This window comes from Cygnus olor, chromosome 26, assembly GCF_009769625.2.
Source record: "Cygnus olor isolate bCygOlo1 chromosome 26, bCygOlo1.pri.v2, whole genome shotgun sequence".
In the NCBI taxonomy this organism is placed as follows: domain Eukaryota; kingdom Metazoa; phylum Chordata; class Aves; order Anseriformes; family Anatidae; genus Cygnus; species Cygnus olor.
The window spans coordinates 704,880-729,121 of NC_049194.1; the positions used below are offsets into that span (position 1 = coordinate 704,880).

General features: G+C 51.3%; 1 protein-coding gene across 3 annotated transcripts in view; it reads left to right on the top strand.

Moving 5' to 3' along the window:
* STK11 (serine/threonine kinase 11) overlaps window positions 1-24,242 on the top strand; it is a 38,557-nt gene that overhangs the window by 9,990 nt on the left and 4,325 nt on the right. For 2 of the 3 annotated variants that reach the window (XM_040537676.1, XM_040537677.1), the window contains exons 3-8: window positions 2,518-2,607; window positions 3,813-3,945; window positions 4,423-4,559; window positions 5,077-5,204; window positions 12,130-12,187; window positions 19,698-19,891. In XM_040537676.1, coding sequence (XP_040393610.1) covers window positions 2,518-2,607; window positions 3,813-3,945; window positions 4,423-4,559; window positions 5,077-5,204; window positions 12,130-12,187; window positions 19,698-19,891 — 740 coding nt within the window. Of the gene's footprint in view, window positions 1-2,517; window positions 2,608-3,812; window positions 3,946-4,422; window positions 4,560-5,076; window positions 5,205-12,129; window positions 12,188-19,697; window positions 19,892-21,930; window positions 23,345-24,242 lie in introns of those variants that run through there. The other variant, XM_040537678.1, reaches the window with a different exon arrangement.

Consider the following 24,242-nt stretch of genomic DNA (forward strand, 5'->3'; position numbering starts at 1 on the left):
CATACTGAAAAAGAGCCCGAGAGAGACCTCGTGTGTTGGTAACAGGTGATGACAGCCCAAAGCGGTCATTCAGAAATGGGTTTTGGCCTCTCTGAGCCAGTGGGGGTGTTTCTTGCTTTACTAAGAGAGGTGTTTGAAAAGGAACTATTTGGTTTCTCTTAGTTTTTCTAGGCTGACTTCTCCGGTTTTTATCTGCTTCTGCACTCTTTCTTCCCTGTACCTCTTTATTCTGGCAGTAACTGGAGAAGTTGGGGTTGGGAGAGGGAATTTGTCCATGATTGTGCTTTAACCTTTCTCCAGCTTCTTATTGGCACTGCCGGTGCCTGTGCGGCATGTTTTCGGATGCGGCAGTACAAGCACTTGTGCAGCTGCCTGGCAAATGGGTTTGGGAGCAGATCCAGCTGAACAGTAACTTTCTCTTTCATTAGGCTGTTCTCTGCAGGTCAGTTCCCTTGCTCGTTTTGCTGTGTAGTCGTGCAAACGCTTGGATTGGTGCCTTGCAGGAAGCTGTGCAAGGCAACATCCCTCCCCTGTACCTCACTCGACTTTTAATTGTCGCTTCCTTCCCTGCTACTCATTAAAAACAAACCTTAATTTCCAGGATGAACATTGCAGGCCCAGTTTCAAATGCCACAAAAGGGAGGGCTCTGTTTTCACCTGAGTTTTCTGTTGCTGATAAACGTGGCTGAAGCCCGCAGTCCTGTACTTAGGCAGATAGCGTTTTAACAAGTCGAGTCAAAGCCTTCAATGATTCTTTGTTAATAGGAAAGCTGTGATGACTGGATTAAAAATATCAACTACCTTTAGTATTTAATGGGCTGCTCTGCTGACCTGCTGTGGCTGGGAATGCGGAGCTGGTGATGAATGGAGAACTAATCCAGGCAGAAAATAAACCCAGTTCAATAAGCAGCATCCCAGCTGGCACCCTCCCTCGACAGCTTCTGTTACCAGTGTGTGCAGTTGTGCGTGGGAGCAGAACCCTATTGATTAGCAGAAACGAGAGCTTCAGTCGTCTCGGGGCACCAGTAATAGATCTGCTCCAGCCTGGAAGTTCGTACTGTAATCTGGCTGACCAGCCAGAGATGGGTCGGTTACAAAAGAAGGGGTGAAAAACAGCCTGGCAGTTAATGAGACCAAAATCAGGTTGTTCTTTGTAGATGGGAATGAGGGCTGGGTTTGCTCCCGACAGCTAGCCTACAAAATCTACCATTAGCGTTGTTTTCTTGAATTTGGGAGCGCTGCTCTCTCACGTCACTGCGGTACGAGTAGCCCGTAGCTTTCTTCCACGGTAAGAGATGATAGGAATGAAACCTGGGCTCTTCCTGCTGTTCTTGTGTCTGCTGATTTGCAGGTGGCATTGTGCCCATCGCAAAGTCTTACAGTACTTTAGCATCCCTCTGAAGAGCAGCTCGTATGGGGGATGTAGCACTAAATCAGTGAGTTTGTGCGGTGTTTTGAGCTCTGGGATGGAATCCTCTATAAAAGGGCACCAGCCTTTAGCCCCATCCCACTTAAAATGCAGGCCAACTCTTCAGCGTCTCTCGCCTCAAGAGTTAAGGCGGTATCTTGGGAGATAAGCAACTTATTTTAGGCTTAGGTTAAGAAGGCATCTGCCAGGAATAATTAGTGACCAAAGAAGTGCTTTGTGTCGCTGGAGAACGGGCTGCCCGATAGCCCTGTTTCGCTCTGCTCCCTATCTCAGAGGTGCACTCCCTTGACAAAGCCACCAGATGTCTCAGGGTCTGTTCCTGAGCCCCTCTGAGCACAGTCTGCCTTTAAAAGCCCTGGGAGAGGAAGAAAGCAGAGGCAATTACTGCTCCAGGCAGTTGTGTCGTTTCCATTGTTTGGCCCAGCATTAAGACTTAAGGGAGGTGAAAAACGGAACACGCGGGAAGGGAATAAATACTAAGAAGTGCCACCGGCTCTTGGCACTGTATTGTAACTTCTTTGTCCATACGGTTTCAAAAAAAGCTTCCCAGCTGTCTAGGGATCCTTCTCCTGCTGGTGGAACACGGCTGTGGGGATGGGGGGCGAGCAGTAGCTGTGGGGATGGGGGCGAGCAGTAGCTGTTCGGTAGTGCCCACAGGAAAGGAAGAACAACCTCTGGGGGAGGGCACGAGAGCTCACTTCTGCCAGGTGCGGAACAGCCAGGGGCTGGGGAGAATGCGCTGCAGCCTGCAGCTCTTCTGCCAGGGGGGTTTAACTTTTTTTTCAGCCACTTCAGAGAATTGCCTGACTTCTGTCATGCTTGTAAGGTTTCCAGTGTAATTTCTGTTCATGTCCCGTTTCCCGTCTGATTGCTGAGCTGTTGCTGGTCCTTCAGAAGAGCTTTGGGGGTTCCTTGCATCCTCCTGTTAGCCAGCTGGAGGAAGGTGGGGCACAGCTCAGGCTCCGCTTCTCAAGCGTGCGTGCACCAGGTAACAGAGCTGCCTGCACGGCAGCTCCCCGGCCGCAGTCCTCGTGCGGCCTTTGCCTGGGAGGTATTTAACCTTGGAGCTTCCTTAACTCTGCCTTCACGTATATGGTGATGGAGTACTGTGTGTGTGGGATGCAGGAGATGCTGGACAGTGTCCCAGAAAAGAGGTTTCCAGTTTTTCAGGCTCATGGGTAAGTGCAGTTTTGTTCCTTGGACTGCGTCAGCCTCTCCTCGCTGCTATCTCTTGAACTCAAGAGCGTGTTCTACTCTCAATTAGACTGCTGGCTGCACTTTAAAGTAAAACTAACCTTGTTTAATAACCACGTCTTTTACATCCATGGGGATAAAAAATAAAGGCTAATGAAATGCTGGCAGGGAGAACCCTTTGGTTCTGGGAAGAAAAAGCGTCTTGCTATTGAATCTTCTGTTGCTTTTGTTTTGCTGCAAGAGATGCATGGCAGCCTTTCCTGGCCTTAGCTATAGCTGTCGTTCAGCTAAGGTGGGTGCGGTGGAGGATTCCGTGAGGGTTTGTCCTATCTGAATGGGGCAAGCCAAACAGTTCAGTGTCAGGAAAAAAGGTTAAAGGTCTCTGGATTAAGAATGGGCGATATCCAGCGTGATCTGTTAGCTTGTTTAGGTAGGCTAATCTGAAGCCCACGTCAGCATGCAAGTAAAGGAACCTTAAAGTTCTGGAAGTGGATGTAGGGAGGAGATTTTAGATATAAAAAAAATCTGTGCGGACCAGCGAATTTGTAGTGACTACATATTTTTGTGGTCTTAAATGGTGTCTGAGGTCACAGAGGGTCTCAGTGGGATACAGATGCGTTAAGACGGGTAATATTCCTGGAGATAAATTGTGAGATAAAAAGTGAATGAACAATGTGTCGATGCACAATGCTTGTTACATTATATAATGGCCGTGCTCATAGTCTGTGACCATCTGTTACCTTCGCCCAGCCAGTAACAGAAAAAAACCTTCATCTGCTGAGGAAGGAAACCATTTTGTTCCCCATCCCTAGCAGAGACACTATGCCACTGAAAGAGCATCTTTTGCTAGCTTAATTTAGCCTAGCTAAGTCAGGTGTCAGAATAACTAGCAGGTTTGTGTCATCGTGGTGCCCACACTTAGAAAATACACGACTTGTGAGGAGGGCTTCAACAGAGTCTGAGCTGGTTAACGCACTGGTGCGGAGCTCTAGCAGGTAACTTCTGGCTGCTTGTAGAAGTATTTTTTTTAACACACAACAGTTCGATCTCAAGTTCCTCAGCATCAAGTGTTCATGTATTTCCTACCTTTATCAAATAACATTAGTCTTGCTTTAGGTATTATGGTAGCTCACAGTCTTAGCCTCTGGAAGTGCTTGACTCTTTTTTTTTCCTTTAACAATTTCTGCAGGTACTTTTGTCAGCTTATAGACGGCTTAGAATACTTGCACAGCCAAGGGATTGTCCACAAGGATATAAAACCAGGGAACCTCCTGCTAACAACCAACGGGACGCTGAAAATATCTGATTTAGGCGTAGCAGAGGTATGTGAGAACTGCAGTCACGTCAAGAGCGTGGGAAGCATAATATTCTAGATTCAGGTCACCTTTGTGGTATCAATTGATTTATTGTGCGCTTAGGCTTCTGTTCTGTTAAACTTGCAGAGTGCTCTAGGGTGACTCTGCTGAATATTTATTGTAACTCACACAACGTTGTTATCGCACTGTGGATAACAGCGCAAAACTTCCATCCGGGAGGCTCATAGGCAAAGACATCAATCTTAGACAAACCAGCAGTATGGTGACAAGCTACATGCCCTCACACTTAACTGTATACGAAAAGTGCCTCAGCTACCTAGGACTAGCACAGGAAGCATCACCGGCGGCATGCGATTGTTACAGTAGCATGTTCTCGTGATGTGTAAGTAGATGTTCAGTAGCGGAGCGTTCCCTGCTTGTGTTCTACCAGTTACGATTAGTGCGCCGTGGAAGCCTGAAACTAATCGGTCTCTTCTGCTGCAGGCATTGCATCCGTTTGCAGAGGATGACACGTGCAGAACGAGCCAAGGGTCGCCAGCATTCCAGCCACCAGAAATCGCCAATGGCCTTGATACCTTTTCAGGCTTTAAAGTAGACATCTGGTCCGCAGGGGTCACGCTGTAAGTGCCTATGCAGCATCCAGGAGTTGCAATAAATTGCAAGTCCCCAAATAGCTCGGTCTTGTGCAACCTGCTGTCGTCACTGCTCTTCTGCATGGTGTTGGGGGAGTGGGTGTATGCGGTGTGGCCCTTCCTTTGGGGAACATACACCCGTCCAAAGTGCTTGCAATTCTGAATAAAGCAATCTCCACTCTCTGAGTAAGTCTCTGCCAGCCACTTCTCAGCATCTGAGATACGCAGCTACTATAAGAATAGAAACCACAAAGCGCTGGTATCTCTAGTATTTATTTTTAAAAGTTTCTTCCGTCCCAGCCTGTCAGGGAGATGTCTTAGTGGTTTTGACTCATGTGAATGAAGAGGCTGCGACAAGGGAAGACAAAGTTAGAAGAAGCATTCCAAATACTGCCAAATATTCATCTTGTAGTTTACTCCTGTCTGCTCTTGATTTACCTAGTCACATAAGAATTAAGCACCTGTTCTGTGTGCTGCTTCTCACACAGCTTCTCCTTCTTTACAGATACAACATTACAACGGGTCTATACCCCTTCGAAGGGGATAATATATATAAGTTATTTGAAAACATCGGGAAAGGCGACTTCACAATTCCAGAGGATTGTGGTCCTCCACTCTCAGACTTATTGAGAGGTGAGTCTCTCAGCTGACTCTAAAAGGAGTGGGTAAAATCTAGAGGTGGAACAAGTGCTCAGCTTGTGTAGACCAGGGGAGAGCTTCATTCCAAGCATCCGGTGACAGCATGGGATCCTATTAGAAAGGAGGTAGGATTATTTATCTTAGGATAAGACTCTGGAAGGTCTCGGACACTGGCATTTTCCTGAGATATGCTAAACCCTCGATGGGTTGCAGTTGTTGCAGACACTACTCTATAAAGAGTTGGTTCTTGCATTATTTTTCTCCTGCTCTCAGCAGCTTTTAAACCTGAAGGCAAAGCCCACGAGGTTAAATTTAAAATGGCAAGCGAGAACACTCGATTAAATTCCTTGCGCAAGCTTCTGCAATGAGAATTACTGAGTACTCAGGTTCTGCTGTCCTTCCTCATCAGCCTCTACCCCCAGTGTGTTTTAGTCCCAGTTGTCTCATCCCTTTCCCTAAATTTACAGCAGCGGGGGTGGTGGAGCAAAGTGGCTGGTGCCCCTTTTCATACCAGACCTGTGGCAGAAATGGGAACAGCACCTTTTGGGTGGAAGAAAGGGGTGTTTTTGTGTGCTTTTGTTCTAGTCACTTGTTGAAATAGTTTGAGGTTCAGCGTTGAACAGTCTCTCAGCTTCTTTTAAAAGCTGAATGCTTAAAGCAGCAGTTGTGCTGTGTTTAGCAGCCAGCTTGGTGCCTGGCTGGCAGCAGTTGGGTGCGCTTCTAGCACACGGGAGACCCCGATCAGAGCTCCTGCTGCCTCTCTGAAGCAGCTGGGTGCAGGGGTACTCCCAGTCCTCAGCGTGGGCTTGCTCCCTTTCCTTTGTCCTCAGCTGTTTGAGAAAGACCTGACTTCAAATATGAAATGAGGCCGCCTCGTTTCAAGTTTATTTTTCTGGTTCTTGTGCTAGGCAAGTAGTTGGGGTAAGCGTGGGCGAAGGGCTATGGGGCACTGTGAGGAAACTGAGTCAGCGCTGCTTCCTCCTGTCCGTCATCAGGTCTGCTCGTAACAGGGTTGTTTATTGCTACACGCGGGCTGTGTGCTGCGCTGTGTCCTCTGCAGGGGTACGGCGCTCCTGCACTTTGTGGCTAGCCAAAAGGTTAAGAGTTTCGAAGCATTTACGGCTGCACTTTACCCTCCAAATAGCACCTGCTGTGACCTTGCGGGAGAGGCGGCGCTGCCCTCGGGCACCCAGCCCCTGCATGGGGGGCTGCGAGGGGCTGCAGCCCGGACCCGCTCCCTGCCCGCAGAGCCCTGTCCTGCCGTGCTGGGGACGCGGGTGGCCTCGCTGGGTGCCGGCTGTGTGCCGGGCTGTGGCAGCAGGTGGTGCTGTCTGTCCGTCTGCCTGCTGCCAGCGGGCTGCGGGGGCTCCTCTCCAGCCCCCCACCTCGCAGGGGGCGGCCGACCCCCTGCAAGCCTCCTCGTTTGAGGCTGTCTTAGCTTATCCCGCCCCGTAGCGTTAGGAAATATCTCACTTCCCGGTGTTTCAAGGAGCGTTAACCAGCCCTAACAGCTTTCGGGAGCCATTACGTAAGGCACAGCTACGAGCTGCGGCTGGTGCCGCGGCCGCTCTGCTCAGCCTAACGTGGCTGCTGCTGGCTGCCCTGCTGCTGGCTGCCCGGCGCTTCTGACGGATGGTTCGTGCCCTGTGCCCCGGGGAACGATGTCCTGATCTACCTGTGGTGTTTGGTTTGTGAATGCTGACTCAAAACGTGGCGTGTTTTTTCTGATTTTCTGAGCTTGGGAATTGCCCCAATAGAGTCAATCCAGCGGTCTGTCGAGGCTGGCAGCCGGTCTTCTACGGCATCCTGCAGAAATCCTTGGGGGTTTGCGATCGGCCTCTCTGCTGCACTTAGCTTTGCCCCCCAGGGAGACTGAGCATGGCGGTTGTTTTTCTTTTCTTGTCCTGAGGATATTGATAGCTTCAAACCTTATGCTTCATTAGCAGAATAACTCCCTCCAGTTCCTTTTCCATCCTCTGGGTGAGACCTGGAGTCAGAATCTCTTCCCTTCTGCCTCACTTTAAACAAGGAGCCTCACAGCTGATGCCCTTTGTCCAAAACTGTTCATCTCTGCCAACTTGAGTTGCTTCCTTCGTCCTAGCCACGTCTTCATCCCTTCTGTCTTTGGACACCGCAGAGATGCAAGCCAGGGGGCACTTGGTAGGCAGAGGAGTGTGCCTGGGGGCAGCTGTCTGTCTGTCCCTCTCAGTCTGTTTCCTCCAGGGTGGTGGGAAATCCAACCGATTCCTTCTGTCATTCCCCCCATCCCACCTCAGAACACTCGTCCCCCTCTTGTTGTACACCCGTTACCCAGAAGAAGCTGGCAAAACCTCCCGATGTTCTCCTCGTTTGGTTTGACACGCTTTCCTCTTCTAGAAGCTAAGAACCCAGAGGACCCGAGGTGACCGAGTTTGCGTGGGATTGCCCAGCGCCCTCCACCCTGCGGGGTGCTGAGCAGCTCCGCAGCCCGGCCGACAGCAAGGCGTGTGCTGAAGCCTTGTGGTGGCGATACTACGTAGCTATGGTGACAAAACCAGGGTGCTTTATTTGGTTCAGGTTTTTCCTCCAGAACATCTGCATTTCCTGGTAGGTGCCGCCTGCTGCTGCAGCAGGTTGAAAATGATTCAAAGCCTACGGATCAGATCCTGTCAATGGCTGGCTGATGCTTTTCTACGAGCTGCACAGACACACACAGCTCAGCTCTGTCTTGCTAGAGACTTTGACCTTTGCAGTGCTTCTGAAAGGCTCAAAGCACTCCAGTGCTGCAAGCATTCGCTGCGTTCTTATTGTGAGGCAGAACTCAGCGTGCTGCAAAGTGCTTGTTTCCTCTGTGGCTATAAGCTGCGTTAACCATAGTGCCAGGTTGGCTGAGAAACAAACTAGAACTTGCTTCAGAAGTAGTCCACCAAAGAATGGAAACCTTAAAGTGGTGTTTTTACTCTTTTTTTTCCCCCTTGGGCTTATTTTTATTTATATGTTCTACTTTCTAGTAAAAGCAGAATGTAGAGGACCTACAAGCTTCTGTTTTATTTGGCTTGTGAAGAGACTCGCGTGGCAGTGTGCTTCAGCTGATTACTTGGGATGCTGCCCTTCTTTTTGCCTCCCTAATCAGGAATGGAGCTTTATTTATACTCTTCACCAATGAAAAAGAGGCTAGTACAGTTCTGGCTTCTGTGTGCACAGTCAGTAAAGATGTGTCAACGTGGAAGTGTTCAGCGTTAAGGTTCTTCTGACAACATCTGCATGTGACTTACCAACTCCTATGCAGCTCGCTTCTGAGCGAGAAAAATGAGCAGGGTCAGCTTTTCCTCTTCCAATACGCTTTTACCAAATGAGAAGTTTTGAGGCCGCAGTCTCTGCGTTAGGCACCTGGATTCATTTCCAGGCTCTGCTCCAGGCTGTGACTGGGGACAAGTGGGTTGGTTTGGGTTGGTTTCTCAGCATTTTTTCTTATTTCTGTGTAACTGCCGTGACCTTACCTTACAGGGATAAGAGGATGTGTACCCTGATGACAGGGGGATGATTTAATCCTGTAGTAGCAGGGAGTCCCCAGAGCCAGCAGTCAGGCAGGCTGGTGTCTATAACTCATCCAGTGGCAAGGCTTCTGCATGTGCATCATCAAAGCTCCGAGGTTTGCCTGCAGAGGGAGTTTCTGGTCAGAGCACTTGGGTGTGCTTGTGGAGGATGAAGGAGAGGGAAAAATCCCCGTCTCGTTTTACAAATTGGATGTTTTCTGCTTTATATTGGTGGCTTAAAATATTGCTCTGAAATAAAATCCAGGTTGAATTCAAACTATAGCTGTTAGATTTCTTCCTGCCTCTCAAAAAACATACCTCTGACTGTGCTGTCTGCTTAAAAAATATATTCTACCATGTGATACAATGCTGTGCTTGTTCAGGATTATTGAAATGTGTGGGCTGGAGTCTGCGACAAGGAGCTCAAGACAGGTTTGTGGTCTCCAGTGTTCGCATTACCACTTGATGTAATTTGAAAGGGTTTTGAGGCTGCCAGAGTGCTGTAATGGGCATAATATCCCATGTATGGGCACAGAGACTCCTCCTGAAATACCAGGGGAGTAGAGGTTTGCAAGTCAGGCATCCTCCTGAAGAATCTCCCCGTTGCAGCGTCTCTCCTCTACTCGCAGATAAACTGCATGGAAATCTTTACCGTAAATGGTAGAGATGTGTGGCTGCTGTGGGCAGACGCTCTGAGATGACTTGACTGGTGAACAGTACATGATGTTTGTCTTGGTGAAGTCTCTTCAGTACAGGACTTCAGCCACAGGCCTGCCATGAGTGAGTCACGCTGAACACACGAATGTACGTTTTCAGTGACTGGATGTTCCGTTTTCTTTAGAGCACTGCCTGAAATGCAGCCCTTTTCCTTTAAGGAAATATTTTTTGCTTGATTACCTTCTTCATGCCTCTTTAATTGCTTGTTTGAGAACAATACAGCTCTGCACCATAGCTGTTTGTAACTAGTGCTGCTAGGCCCCTTTTAATAATTCACCTTAGAACCTTATCCTCTGTTGCACCGGTTTCATCTGGTAAATGCCTTAAATTTCTCTGTTAGTCCTGTCCTTCTTTAAACAGTGTTTGAAGGGATGCACGTTATTTTTCCTTTGGCCAAAGCGAGCTGCTTATGATGAGGGTGCTCCAGCTGGAAATGGTCCTGGGTGACCCGCTCTAGTGGACCCTGCTCTGAGCAAGAGGGTTGCACAGGATCAGCTCCAGAGGACCATTCCAGCCTCAGCTGTCCTGGGACTGAGAAGGCTGCAGGGACTCTACAGACAGGCTGGAATATAGAAGAACTTGGAATTTACCCAGTGAAAGCACTTTGATGTTGTACTACAGGTGTTGCAGCACTTTGCAGGCTAGCAGGATTCAGGATCAATCCTTTCTCTGCTGAAGGTGGTTCAAATGCATCTTCCCTATCTCTCGCCCTCACTGTAAGGCCATCTCAAAATACTCTCCTGGTGGTGGTTCTCGGTAGCAGCCGAGCTGTTCAGCTTTTGGCACCGTCACTAACATTAATCACCTCCTGCCACTTAATCCCAGTTCTGGTCTGTAGCTGCAGCCTGGGCTGCTGCTTGCTTGTTCGCAGGGCTTTATTCTGCTCGGGGGAGAAAATACCCAGTATGAGGAGCAACCCCTGAGACTTAGGACTCTTGAGCTTAGGACTCCCGTCAGCTCACCACGTAACAGCCACGAGGTGGCTTTTATGGTCTCAGCAAGGCAAGTTGCACATTTCTGGTGTGCTCAGTCCAAAGCTTTGAATGCTGAAGGCTCCAGTGCCTTGAGCTCAGGTGGCCAGATGCTTGTGATGCACCTGGCCTTCTCTAACCTGGAGAAGTCTTCCCATGGCTTGTTTTTGTTTCTCTCACCTACTTCATATTGATGTAGTGCGGAGCAGTAGTGATGCCACCTGCTTAAAGCTATTAGTGCTGTCATCAGTACTGATAAATCTTTTCAAATTGCCATGGGAAACTGTGCTGGTTTCTGAGGGGAAGGTGACTTGAGTGCTTTCACACCATCTTTTCCTGCCCGTACTCTATAGGCTACAACTGATCTAAACGAACCCTTATCTGCTGAAAAAATCTCCTTGTTTTTAAAGATAAAAAATTACTCTCAAAAGCTTGTTTCCTAAGTGCTCACTTGTTTGGAGTGACCGAGTCTTGCAGAAATGCCTGTGGGGACACACAATAGTGGCTTTCTGTCTTTTACAGTAGAATCGTTACTGGTTTTAACACGACACAAACGAGCTGACAAGGAAGATCTTCTGAATCAGCTTTGATCGCGTGTGCTGTTGACTGCTTTCTTCTAATACCGTTGTTCAAGAGAAAAACCATCTGCAAGGTCCTTGCAACTTATTTGAATGCCCCTTGTCCCGACTTTCACTCTGACAGGTCTGTTCTGCTTCCTGGCCTTTCTTCTGGTTGCTGGAGATGAGGTGCCCCTGTTACTACCTCTTCCCAAAACCTTCCTCTTCGTGCTGCCTCTGCAAGGCTCACTAGTGCTTCAAAAGCAGCGAGGGGGCTTCATCCAATACATGCAAAACCTCTTGTAATGTGCGGCAGCAGGAGTTCAACATCCACTAGATGAATGTGGTCTTGGAAGCTTCGTTGGAGGGGTCTTGGATGCTGCTGGATGGGACTTGTTAGGTCCCATTGGCTCCTCTCTGAAGAATACAGCGAAACTTCCTTCTTTCCTTCTGTTGAGTTGTGAAGCTTTTTAAAGATAGTGGAGCAGAGCGGGCATCTCATGAGTCTAAGTAATCCACCCCCTTCTTTTGTAGGGCGAACACAGATGAGCTATTTTTTCCACCCTCCACTCTCTTCACCCTAATCCCAGTTATTTCAGCAGCTGATGCCAGAAATCAAACTTCTGGCTAGGACAAAAAGATGGCTGATAGGATGGACAGTAGGATTATTTGTTGTTACTTCTTGCAGCTGTACTTCCAGAACAGGATTTCACTGGACTGTAGAGTTTCTGGGGTGCCAAGCAGCTTTACATGTGCCATGCCTCTTCCACAGAAAGTTCAGTAGCGTTACCCTTGACATGCGGAGCCTTGCTGCTCTTTGCCTGGAGACGTGCTTGGGCGTACGATCCGGGGCCGTACGAGTCTGTCCCCACGGCGTGAAGGAGTGAAAGGTCGTGTCTGCATGGCAGGTGGGGAAACTGAGGAACAGATTGATCAGGCAGCCAGCAGTAGAGTCGGGGCTTTGTGCTGCGCTCCCTGTGACCCATGGAGCAAACCCTTCCTGGAGGTACAGGCTCCCGGAGCTGCCAGGAGGGCCGGACACATCGCTTGCTGCTGGGGCAGGGTGGTGGGAGGGAAGGGCAGAGCTTTACGCCTCCTGTCTTCAACTTGGCTGAGAGCATCTGTGATCACACCTGGACTTTTTTTTCCTTCTTTTCAGGGATGCTTGAATACGACCCAGCCAAGAGATTTTCAATACAGCAGATAAGGCAGCACAAGTGAGTGTTCAGCTTCTTCCTATTAGTCATTCTCTTTCTGCTTCTTATGCTAATGTACCTGTGCTATTGCTCTCAACTCATTTTTCCTTTTGACAGCAGACACATGGAAGTCACTAGATATCCTTCCTCCAGCTCTGCTGGTGCTCTGGCAACCTCTCCTTGGCTTTTTTTCCTCCTATTAGAGCATCCGGTTAAAGCATTTGAATTGCTAACCGGTGAATAATGAATATGTTGAAAATATGTTTCTAGTGCGACTGGTTCTTGATAATTGAGGGTTCTGGATAATTTGTTTCAGAGGCCAGCTAGTATTAATGGAGCAGAGGAACAGGGGTTCCTTAAAGCTGGGTTATTGAACGAGGGCTGTTGAGGAGCGTGTGTTAGTTCTGGGCTTCTGGACAGTCTGGTGACAGAAATATCCCTTGGTATTTGCTCCATATGGAATCAGTATGGGGAAAAGCGTTCCAGGACAATGGGATTTTTTTTATTTTTCTCTTTAATGTCATACTCTTCCCTCCCCCATATACTCCCCCTTTATCCTTGCCATTGTCTGAGGGGGGGGGGAAGGCCCCGTTATCTCTGAGGTTTTTTTAAAGGATCTGTTTGAACATGCTGCCTCTAAGCAGAGATTTCCTGGGCGGATAAAAGTACAAGAACAAAAAGCATCATAAGGATGCTTCAGCGCGGAGGCTGCATTAGCTTATCTGCTATTTGAATAGGAAGTGCTTCTGAGGACATGCAGAGCTGCCTGCTGGACCGCAGCTGCTCGGCAGAGGTCCTGCCTACAAGCTTGCCCAGAAAGCTTTTGGGAACCTTGTAAAAACAAGGCTCTGATCCTAGAAGGCAACGGGCCTGCTTTGTGCTGCCCGCAGTCAGCACGAGCACTATTTTCCTCTTTTTTCCCTGAAAAAAGCAGCAGCGGTAGCTGTCTGCTGTCAGATGATGATCCCTGGTAGGTGTTATGGCATGGGAGGCGTCTGCAGGAGCCCCAGAACAAAACCAGCCAGGCTCGAACTGCACTGGTGTGCTGCTGAGGAGCAGCTGCGGCTACCCCTGACTGAGATCAAAGGGGCTGGGGGCAGGTCTTATGTAGCTGCCTGGTCAATTAATTAGGCGGGCAGGCTCTTTTAATAGCAGCCAAGCGCCGTGCATTGGTTGTTTCACCGGGCCTGGGAGGTGATAGGAGCAGGCATTTGCTTTTTGAGTGCCCTTCCCCGTGCACGTGCTTCCCAGTAAGAGTGGGCCGTGAAGGGGACTGCTGGGGGCTGGCCCCTTAAATGCCGCCTAGCGTTTGGGACCCGTATAGAGCCGATCCTCGAAACAATAGCTCCTGCTGTTGCTGACTGTCCTTCTCCCATCTACCACTGAGGACTGGAGGCCGCAAGCTACACAGCGCAGCGCTGCGTGCCGTCGGTGTCCTGGTAATGAAGTGGTTCTGGTCAGTGCAGCTGGCGGCAGGGTGCTGATCGCCTTGCCACACGGCAAACCCCCGCTTTGTCAGCGAGCACTGGAGAAGCGTGGTAGGAATCGGCTCTGTGGAGCAGGTTAGTAGGTACCGAGGAAATCACCGAAAGCACTTTCTTTCCTGTTGATGCCATGGGTGCAAAGAGTGCCGTGAGCCGCCCCTAGGTGCGGGTCAGCGCCGTGGTTCTCGCGTGTCGCTGTCTGCCGGCTGTTTGAGCTACTTCTCCAGCTCCAGTACTTGGTTTTGTACCTCTCCCTTGTGGCAGGGAGCTTTTGCGTCAGCTTTGCCCGGCTGGAAGCAGGGAGGTTTCTCCAGAGGCCCTGCCTGTAGTGAGAGAGCAGGAGAAACTGGAGCGTGCTTCTGGCAGGGAGGGCAGCCGCTTCCCCGTGCTGCAGAGGCACAACCGCCCTCTAATTGGGGCCGGCTGCTGCTGGGGAGGCTTTAATCTCATAGCACCGAGAGGGGCTGGGGAGAGACTCTACCTGCAAACACAGGAGCGTTTCCAAGGCTTAGTCTCTTATTAGTTTTCTGTGAGCTTAGCCAGTGCTTCTTAACAGGCTTTTCTCCCCTATTAGTAATTGCCTCCTTCCTCCTGCTGTGGCATCCTAATAATTACATCAAGCACAGCAGAGCTTGCAGCCTTGGGCTTTGGACGTGTCTGTCCTTCTGCTTTCTGTGGAATAGCATTGTGCTAAAGAATCCAGCGCTTGGTTCTCTTCGCTTTTCTCTAAATAGATGAGAAGCTTAGCCCTCGTGCTTAACCTGACCCTGGTTTGTTTAAAATTGAACAAAGCGAGCGGAGGGACAGCAGGTAGATAACCGCATCCAGATATCGTCAGAGGGTTTTTCAAAAGCATTTTGGTGGGAAGAGACTTGATTTCTAGAATCCTTAGCTTTCTAGTCGGGGTGTGGGGAGGGGCAGTAATGGTCATCAGTGACCTGGGGTTTCTCTGCACTCCTACAAGGAGAGCGTGCGTTGAGGTGCAGGAACTGGACTAGAAACCAAGCAACCTACCTGGGCTGCCCTGCTGAGGTGGATGCTGGCTCAAGCCAGGACTACCTGGTGCCTTCCCGTGCTGCCTGAAGTCTCCTTTTGTTTTTGAGCTGATGTCACTGATGGCTTGCGATCCTGCCACTCCTCCCCTTATTCCTGTAGCTACTCCAGATGCTTTTCCCTTGTAGTGACAGCCCGACCTGAAGCATTCTGCAGGAAGAACCTGCTTCGTTCTGTCTTTATGCCTTTGTCCTCTCCTCACTCTTGTAGTGAACTCTTGCATCAAATTCCCACCTCAGCACTTTGCTTTAACTCAGCTGGACCAAGCTAACTTAGCCCGTTCTTTGACGAGGTTTGCAAAGCCTTTGGAAGCAACGTGTGCAGTGCAGACCCAGGAGTTGTAAATGGAAATGAATTAAAACTCCCTCAGCCTGACATCTAAGTTTATGAACTGCCAGAAGCTGACCCCTGAATAACAATGGAAGAGCCTTGAAGCCTGCTCTTCCCAGAAGGATCTGGGTAGGATGATGCTCAGTGAAAGCTGACACTTTCAGCTCACCTCCGTGAGTATCTTGTGCTCCCGGGCGGGGGTGCAGGGCGGTGAAGAAATGCTGCCAAGAGCCGGGGAGTGAGCAGCCTGCTCCCTACAGATTATTCACCGTCTCCTCTCTACCTTGTGCTTTTGCTGAAGGGCTTAATGCTCGTACACTGCATTTCGTAACTAATTCACTGACCCTGCTGCAGCACTTAAAGTGATGAAGTGGATGCAGAATTCTACCTCTGTCCCTTGTTTCCAAGGCAACCATCTTGCCTTCCTTCTCCAGAAGCGTCACACTTAATTTGTTCAGTCACAGATACGTTTGCAGGAGCTTATAGCAAGAAAGGGAAGGCGCTTCCACCTCTTGTTAGCGGAGGCGCAAACAAACTCGCGGGGCTGGAGCCGCCTCCTGACCCCCGGGCGGTGGTGGCACCATCCCAGGGTCCTCCCGCGGAGCTGCAGCGAGGATGCTGGACGCTTCGCCGTGCTCTTCAAACCCTGGGTGCTGAAGCCCTTGGGAACCCACCTTCGGTGCCACTGGGGATTCCTTCGCAGGTGCTGAGCGTGCTCCTGGACTTCGATGTCTGGACTTTAGGGAGGGAGAGGGGTTTCCTTTACCCTGTGCTGCAGCGTGTGTACCGAGGGGCTCTTCCCATCCCTCGTCTGTGGTGTCACGCAGTAACCTGCCCTCAGTGGAGGGGGACACAAGCTCTTCTCCTTTCCCTTCCTGCTGAGGCACCTGGGTCTGTCTCACTTCCCTGTGGCAGGCACATGGGAGGGAGGCTCTGCTTCCTCTACCCACGTTTTGCAGATCAGTTTCGTAACGTAACTGTCTGGTGTTAAAGGAACGCCAGTCTCCATCTGTGCACCCAACACCTCTCCTCTTCGTAGGAGTCTGAGCCGTGGCCTCTGGGTCTTGCATCAGCTGGGGGAAACTGCTCCTCTTACCCGACACTGCTCCTCTTACCTACTGCTGGCTCTTAATGGACCTGGCTTGCGAACCTGAACGCCTCCTGATGTCCCAGGAGCTGAGCAGTGGTTGCAGGGACGTCCCGCCGCGTGCCTTCTGCGTCTGCCTGCGCAGGGCTGCTGAACGAAGCAGTTAGCTGCTCGTGGCGGTGCCCGTGACCTCCACGGTGCCACGGGAGGTGACAAACCGCTCGTAACGGGTCCTCGCTGGCAGGGTGGCGATCTGCAGCTTGGCATCTGGTTTCAGAGAAAATTGTCCCTACCCAGAACAAGCAAACTGCAATGCTTGTGGCCTAGAATGGGAAGTGAATTAGCTGTAAGTATGGGGAAGCTGCAGCTGTGCTTACTGAGTCTTATTTTAACCTTGCTTGTACCAGAACTTGAAAAGAGTTGAGTGGTGACTTCTGATGTGAAATTTGGGCTTGGAAGCTGCAAACCAGACAGGATCACTGTGCTTTGGTCAGCCCAGATCCCTTTTTCTATTCAGTCCTCGACCCTTGCTGTTTAGCTCCCCGTAGATCAGAGCAACTCAGGACACTGCTGCTTAGCGGGCAGGATCACAGTTCCTGTTTGTGCTTCACAGGTGCACAAGCTCGCACAGTAGTAAGACACGATCTCCACTACTGCTCCCTTCTCTTGGTTTCAAAGGCCTGGGAGTGGCTAAGAAATGCTCCACGGTCTGTACGAGGCAGGTTCCTCTACAGAGGGTGTTCAGTGCCAGCAGCTCCTCTGAGACCTGCAGAAGCTTGTGTTTTCCCTTAGCTGCTAAAGCAGCACCTCGGTGGATTGCCGTTTGTGCCAGTGCAACGGAGTCAGAAAACATCGGTGGAATTGCTTGGGAATAAATGGGGAACTCAGGCAGCAGCACTCGAATCCAGCCCGTGTCTTAGTGTCGGTGGGGAAGGCAGGGTGAGGGAGGGACCTCATCTCCTCTGCATCGCCGCGCTGTGGGAGCTGGCTGCTGCTTGGCTTAGTCAGTGGTCAGTAGCATCTCGAGCCAGATCAGGGCATTTGGTGGAGCCAGTGGTCCTCAGCCGAACAGCAAATCTCCTCTAATCACGTTTAGCGCCGGTATAGAAAGCAGCATCCCTGCCCCTGCTGGAAAATTGCTTGCCAGGAAATACTCTGCTACTCCAGAAAGAATTGCTTGAGGCTCCTTCCAAGAGGTCTTTGATTTTCTCAGAACTTCAATGAATTTCACTGCTCACTCTCTAGCCTCATTACCATGTATGCATATGCAAGTATTTGAAATCACCTCCCAGAGGATGGGATCATGATGACTAGAGTACAGTGATTCAGGTTTCTGCTGTTAATAAAAACCTATTTTTACTCTCCTGGTAAGTAGGACAGAAAGAAAGAAAAAGGCAGAGCTGAAATACAGCAAAATAAAAACACTCTGCTAGAGACTTGTAGGCTTTCTCCCTTTAAAATATTCCCTTCACTGGCAGCCGTTCTGATCTCATTTGTCCTGCGTGTTCCATTCTCCTCAGGTCCCTGGCATTTAGCTCGGTTCCCTCTAGCTCCAGTGCCCCTGGCAAAAATAGCTGCTGATTGTGTTGGGTCTTCTGTTCCTGTGCGAGATGATCCTGCCAGGCTGGAGCAGCCTCGGCTGAATCTGCTATCTTGGCAGTCGCTGCCTTGATGAAAGCAGTCTCCCAAGTAAAGGAAATCGAATGATCGAATTAGGAGTGTTGTGTGCCATGCACATCTCCGAGGAAGCCAGCCACTGGATTTGCTAAAGCTCTTGGCCCAAATCTAGTTACGCTGGACCTGCTTGCTTCCTGCTAGGCCAGGAGCTGGGATGACCTCTTGTTTCGCTCCTGCAAGGCCGCTCCAGGAACCAGAGGGCAGACCTGACAAGCTGGATCTCTGCACTTTCCTAAAACTCGCTGCTTTCACCAGGCTTCCAGTGCAGCCGTGCTCAGAGCAGAGCTGCCAGTGGGTGCTCAGCAGCGCTGTTTCGTCCCAACAGTTACGTTTCCATTTCTCTCCAAACTCCTTTCTTTTGCTGGGTAGCGTTATTGGAACACTGCTTTCACAAGAGGGGAATGTGCAGTGAAGTGATTTTTAGGCCTTACGCTGTTTTTGAGGTGTGTTTTCAAGGAGACCTTAAGCTGATTCCTAAGGCAGCACCCGTGAAGAATGGGTCCCAGTGCCCTAAGTGACATCCAGCCCCCAGGGCAGGCACAGGGGTTTGATATCGGTGCCGGTCAAGCAGCTGATCAGGAACCCAGGCTGCAGTTCAGAAGATGGCCCTGAACCTGGGAGCTGTTGATGCCTCCTGTCCCTTCCTTCCCGCGGAGGACCCCCCGGGGCAAGGCGTAAGAAGCGGCCTCGAGTGCCTTGGTGTGGCAGCCTCCCTGCTAACCGGGACACGCTGCCTCCAGAGGCAGAACAAAACTCCTCCAGGACAGGAGGGAGCGCCTGGATGGCAGCGCCTGGATGGCAGCGCCTGACCTCTCGGTTTGTGGCCGTGGGCAGCTGCTTCTCCCTGCTGCTGGGCCCCCTGCAGGGGGGTACGGGGGGGAGCTGGAAAGGTGTGTTAGAAGCACCTCGGTGCTGGAGGAGCTGCTGTTCTCACCTGCCTTAAGAGGGGATTTCTGGGGGTGTGAGACTCCCGCGGTGCTGCTGGGAACCTGTTTCAGTGCCAGCGTGCAGCGCTCGTGGGTGTCCGGAGAGGTCTGGTGCTGGGCCCTGCTGTGGAAGGACAAAAGCTGTAAAAGGCCACCCATGTGGCTTCAGAGGTGCTGACGTGATGCAAGTCTGTTGGACTCCTCGTTTAATTAGGGCTGATACCCTTCAGTGGGCAGACGGTAGCACTGTGGCCACTGGTTTTAGTGGTAATGGAAGTCCCTTGACACAGAGGGATGAGAAGGTAAAGCGTCTTTGCTCTGATCTTGTTGAGAACTCCCTGTTAAAGGGAGCTTGGGAGTAAACAGCACTCTCCTTAGAATTACGTTCTGCAAACCCTTTTGCCTTGTCGTGCTGGATTAGCCTCAACTTTAGGATAAAGAAGTTTCTCTGCTGTTGCTTTGGCAATACAGCTCGGGCTGCTCCGCTGATGTGCCCTGACCTATGGGTAGGGAACAGCGGCTCGCCCCTTGTGCCTTAGTGTGATTGAGTTGGTGATGGAGAAAATGTTCTGTGCTCTGTTCCATGCCCTGAGCCACCCTTCTGTGGGCGTTGTGCACCCCAGGGTGTCTTGCAGCGGACAGCAACGTGCCAGCAGCTGGGCAGGCCTGCTAGGCTCCCTCCGAGGCTGACAGGGGACCCAGGGGATGGAGCAGCTACACGGCTGCTAGTGTCCCTGCACTGTAGTCAGCAAGGGAAACTTGCCTTTCTTGACACCTTCCACTTGATTATTACATAGTTAAAAAAAAAAAAAATGCAGTGGTGTAAAACCAGCTAGGAAGTTCTCTTTAAGCAGACTCCGCGTACCTTTGAATATTGGGGTGGAATGGGGCCATCTCGTACTGTCGTGGATTTCTCCGTGCCTTCTGGAAAGTGAAGCTGTACTGATGAAACTCTGCTCTTGGACTCTTTGCAGTTGGTTTCGTAAGAAACATGCTCAGGCAGAGACTCTGGTGCCCATACCTCCCAGCCCAGAAACAAAGGACAAGTGGAGAAGTATGACGGCGGTGCCTTATCTGGAAGATCTGCATGGCTACAACGAGGATGAAGATGATGACTTGTATGACATTGAAGATGATATCATCTACACTCAGGATTTCACAGTACCAGGTAGGAGGGAGTGATGCTGGGATGAGAAGGGCAGAAGTGACTGTTCTCTTGTCCATCTAAAGCCTTTTTTTTGGGAAAGGCCGTGAGGTCTGAATGCGTCCTTTCAGCAGTGGAGGAGAGTATTGATTATTAAGTGGTGAGAGTGACGCACAGTGAGTGAGCCGCGATGCTCCGGATGCCTTGGTCCTTTATTTGATCAGCCAGGATGCCCCTTCCTGTGCGCTGCCCATATGCTGAGTTCCTTCCTCATCCAGTAATAGCTTGCTCCTGCTGGACTCTGTTGTTCGAGCACACTTAATTCTTTTGGCCGGCTTTGCTAGACTCACTGAGTTATTTTGGAGCACAGCCCTAACATGACTCAGTGTTCAGAGGAGATGGCACATCTGGGGGAGAAGGGTGCTTTCGGCCTTGTGCTGAGGCTCCTTTCCGCCCCAGTCTTGGGAACCTGGTTGCCGAGTCCCCTCTTTATTGGGGATTTGCTGATGTTTTAGGGTAAGCCAACCGGTAAGTAGAGGGGTGTGTCTGGTTTCACCCGTGCAGTTTTCACAAAGCGGTGGTAATCGAGAGGTCTGCCGCGTCCGGCCTCTGCACCTGTGAGCCCCGTAACTGGTGAGCGGAGGACGGACGGGCATGTCCGTGGTGAGACTACAGACCGAGGCTGCCGGGCTCTGCGGTTGTGGTGGTTGTGCTGTGCGACTGAGGCAGCGGTTCTGGTCTCCCTGCCTCCGCTCTTGGTGCCGAAATCAACGCCCTGCGAGTTTCCTGATAAGTGCTCTCGCTGTGCTCTGGCCTAGTTTAATCGTTGTTTTGGAGGGAAGGCTTCAGGTGCTGGGTGTCGGGATGGGAACGACTGGAGGTGTCTGGGACTGACCTGCCCTTGTGACAAGGACAGCCCCAGTTCCTGCACTTCAAGGCTAACCAAACTGCCGTAGTTTTTCCTTAACGGTGGCTTGGTGGATTTCCGTGGATCTAAGTAAAAGCAAGGTCTGTTCTTTACCTGTGCAGAAATCTCATTCCTGAAGACCTTGTGTTTCTCCTGGTTAGGTGGAAACTACTTTCTTTTTTTTTTGAATCACCAGCACAGAAGAACAAAGCGTCAGGCCTTGAGTTGTAATAAGCCTTAAAATGTGCCCGAAATTCCTTGGGACAACAGCTTGAATCCAGATTGGCCTCCCAGGCAGAGCCTTCCGAGGGGAGAAGGGCTGAGGCTGCTTTAAGCCAAGCTCTCCGAGGCCGTGCCTTAGGGCGCCTGCTGTAGGACATCCCCGTACCGTCCCCAGCAGGGTCCAACGGATATGGAGGTGGGTCGGAGGTGGAGCCTGCCAAGATGAAGGGAGCCTCATCAAAGTGAAAGATCTGTTTCCAAGTGCTGATTCACTGGAGGCAGTCGGGTAATTTATAACCTTTCCTAATAGAGCTGATGTCCCGGTGCCAGCTGGGTGACCTGCAGAGCTCCGTCCTTTGCTCTCTTACATCCCACAGACTTGCTACTAGAGTCTGACCAGGGCCAGACCTTTCCTCTGAGCCTAGCAGAGGCTTTTTGAAATGAGGCATCCTTTGAAAAATGTGCTGGGCTCGCTGAAGCACGTACTTGACTGCTAGGGCCTCGCTAAGGGGAGAAGCAGGAGGGAAGAGGACTTGCCAGATGCCTTCCGTGTGATCAGAGGTTACCCGTTTCCCTACGCAAGGGGTCCTGCCAGCAACAGCCCCCATGTAAGTGGTAAAGGTGTGGAAAAAGTGCGCAGGCCTGACAAATCCATCACCAGCATCACTTACACCGCTTTCTAATTTGACACCGTCCTTTTTGAACTGGCTTCGGGAGGTGAACGCAAGGTAGGGCCGGCTGCTGTAACGCCGGGCACACAACTAACCCCGGGCCAGGCTTCCGAGCTGAGAGGCTCTGGGAGAACAGAGCTGTTGCGGTCAGCGAGCGACCAAACCTGCGAGCCCACAGGACGGTGCTACTGCTTTTGGTGTCAGTGTAGAAAATGAGCTGTGCGTGTCTCTAACGCTGCCATTGCTTCCCTGTGCGTTCCCAGCTGCAGAGGAGGAAGCTGAGGCAGGGCTTGAAGGAGAGAGCAGAAGTTGTGACGAGCTGTTTGGAGAGGAAGCTGTGCTCCCGTCGGCCACGGGCACGGAAGAGGAGCACGAAGCTTAGCCTAGGCCCCAAAGCGCTGCCCTCGTGGGCTTCCTGTGGCCTGAGCTAATGGCAGAGGCTGGAGAGTGCAGGACCAGCTCCTCTCATCTCGCATCCCCCGTGCTTCAGCAGGATCCCTCCTGTCTCGGAGGAGGCTGTCTTATTGCAAAAGCAGATAACTCTGTTCTGCAAGGGAGTCATTCCCCAGTTTTTGGCTCTGTATTTTAACCGAAGGCTGGCCGAAAAGGTGCAGCGTTTTGTGACCCCTTCTAGAGGGGGTTACTCTGCCTGTGCAGTGCAGCCTGCGCCTGCAGACCTGCCATGCCGAGCGACCTCGTGCAGAAGTGTTCCTGTCTGTTCTCACTCCAGTTCAAATGTTGGATTTCTTTAACTTCCCTAGCGATGGCTAGCCTGTTGCTGCCTGGTTTACGCGCTTCTTTGCGATTCTTTGTGATTAAAACACGGAAACTTAGGAAGGCTTGCAAAATTGGAGTGGTGGTGTGCCCAGCAGGCCCAGGAGAGCGACCTGGCTCCTCTGGCTGCTGCCGAGGGTCTCTGGCCTGCAGCTGGGCATCGCCTGCTGGTGTCAGTGCGCCTGGGGAACCGCTGCGCTCTGCAGCTCCTTTGGAGCAAAGCAGTGGGGCGCGCAAGATCCTCTCCTCCCTCGAGTGGTGGTTAGTGCTGAGCCCCCCGTGCCCTCAGGTCCCACCTCCCTGCTCTCAGCCACCTCCCGCCCCGGGGAGCTGGGGCTGAGGCTGAGCCTGGGGAGACGGGACAAATTCTTCCCCTGCAGCCAAGCCACCTCTGGCTTGTCCCTCCCTCCAGAGGGCAGAAAGCGTAGTCCAGCGTGCCCCTAGGTTGCCGGAACAGACTCGATTCAGACGGAAGCCCTGGAGGGCTGAGAGCTGCTCTGCTGCTGTGGGTCAGGCTCAGCTCCCTCCTGCTGGCTGCGGTGACCGTCAGGCTGCTCACGGGACTTGTCAAGGCCCCTTAAAGTAAGGCTAACAAAAAAGGGGGCTGGTGCGATGGGATAGAGAGGTGCAATTTCAAGCTTAGGGGCTTGCAATGGGCAGGAATCCCCCCACCCCAAGTGCAGCACCTCTCCCAACAGGCTTCGAGGAGGAACAGGGCTGAGGAGGAGCCCAGCAGGGGAGCAGGCTGGAGCAGGCTGCTCCGGTGGGTTCATGTGACAAAAAAGGCTGGGGGCAGCCTGCGCGGAGAGTGAGTCTTGATCTTCCTTTCCCAAGTCTTCCTGCAGGATTCCTTGGATGTGCCCAGCTCCGTGCAAGCGTTACATTGCTAACAGCGATGCCATATTGAAATAAAGACTTTAAAAAAAAGGAAAGAAAGAAAAACCACCTTGTAAATGACTGATCGATTCAGAAAATGAGTGATCAACTCAGCCGGGGCTCTGCTGGGCAGCAGGAGCCGTGCAAGTGACTCAGAGGTGGGAGTGGGTGTTCAGGTTGGGAGGGAAGAAGAGGGAACCTCATTAAATCTCACCTTCCTCAGCGGAAGAAGGGGCTGTGAGAAAGTGCTTTTATTTTTAAAGGGCTATTTAAAGATTTATGCAGCTCTGTGGAGAGCCTTAAACGTTACGTGCCCCTGCCTCAGTCGGTGTTAAACGCCTCAGCCCGGGAAGTGCTGAGGAGAGAATAGCGTGGCGCTGAGCACACGACAAACCCTCCTCCCCAAAAGTGCTGCCCTCTTACTTGGAGAGGGGGAGCACATGGGATGAGGGCTGTGGGCACCGCACGTCTCCCTGCTTTGTGCTGATCACAGTTAGAGGCTGTGCTCTGCTTTTTTCCTCCCCTCCCATTAACCCCTGCAGCCCGGTCCTCCGGTGGAGGCAAAGGGCTGCGGAGCTCGATGCTGGTTTTTTTTTTTCTTCCTTCGGTCTGAGGCTGGAAAATAGGAAAATAAAGGCAGGGCTGGAGCCGTTGGGTGATGCCTGGCGCGTGAGGAGGTGCCTTCCTCGCAGCAAACCGTGTCTGCGTGTTTGTGCCTGGCAAACACAGCAATTCAAAAGCTCTCCACGGTTTTATTCTGAACCCTTTTTTTGTGCCTGAATGAGCTGGACGGAGCCATTAAGAAACGTGAGAGGTGGCAAGGACGAGCACGCATGTTCTCAAAGCCTCGTCCCTCCTTTTATTTATTTTATTTTTAGCTCTGTTCAGCTGATAATGGTGCGGTGGGAGAGGGCTGTGTGAACAG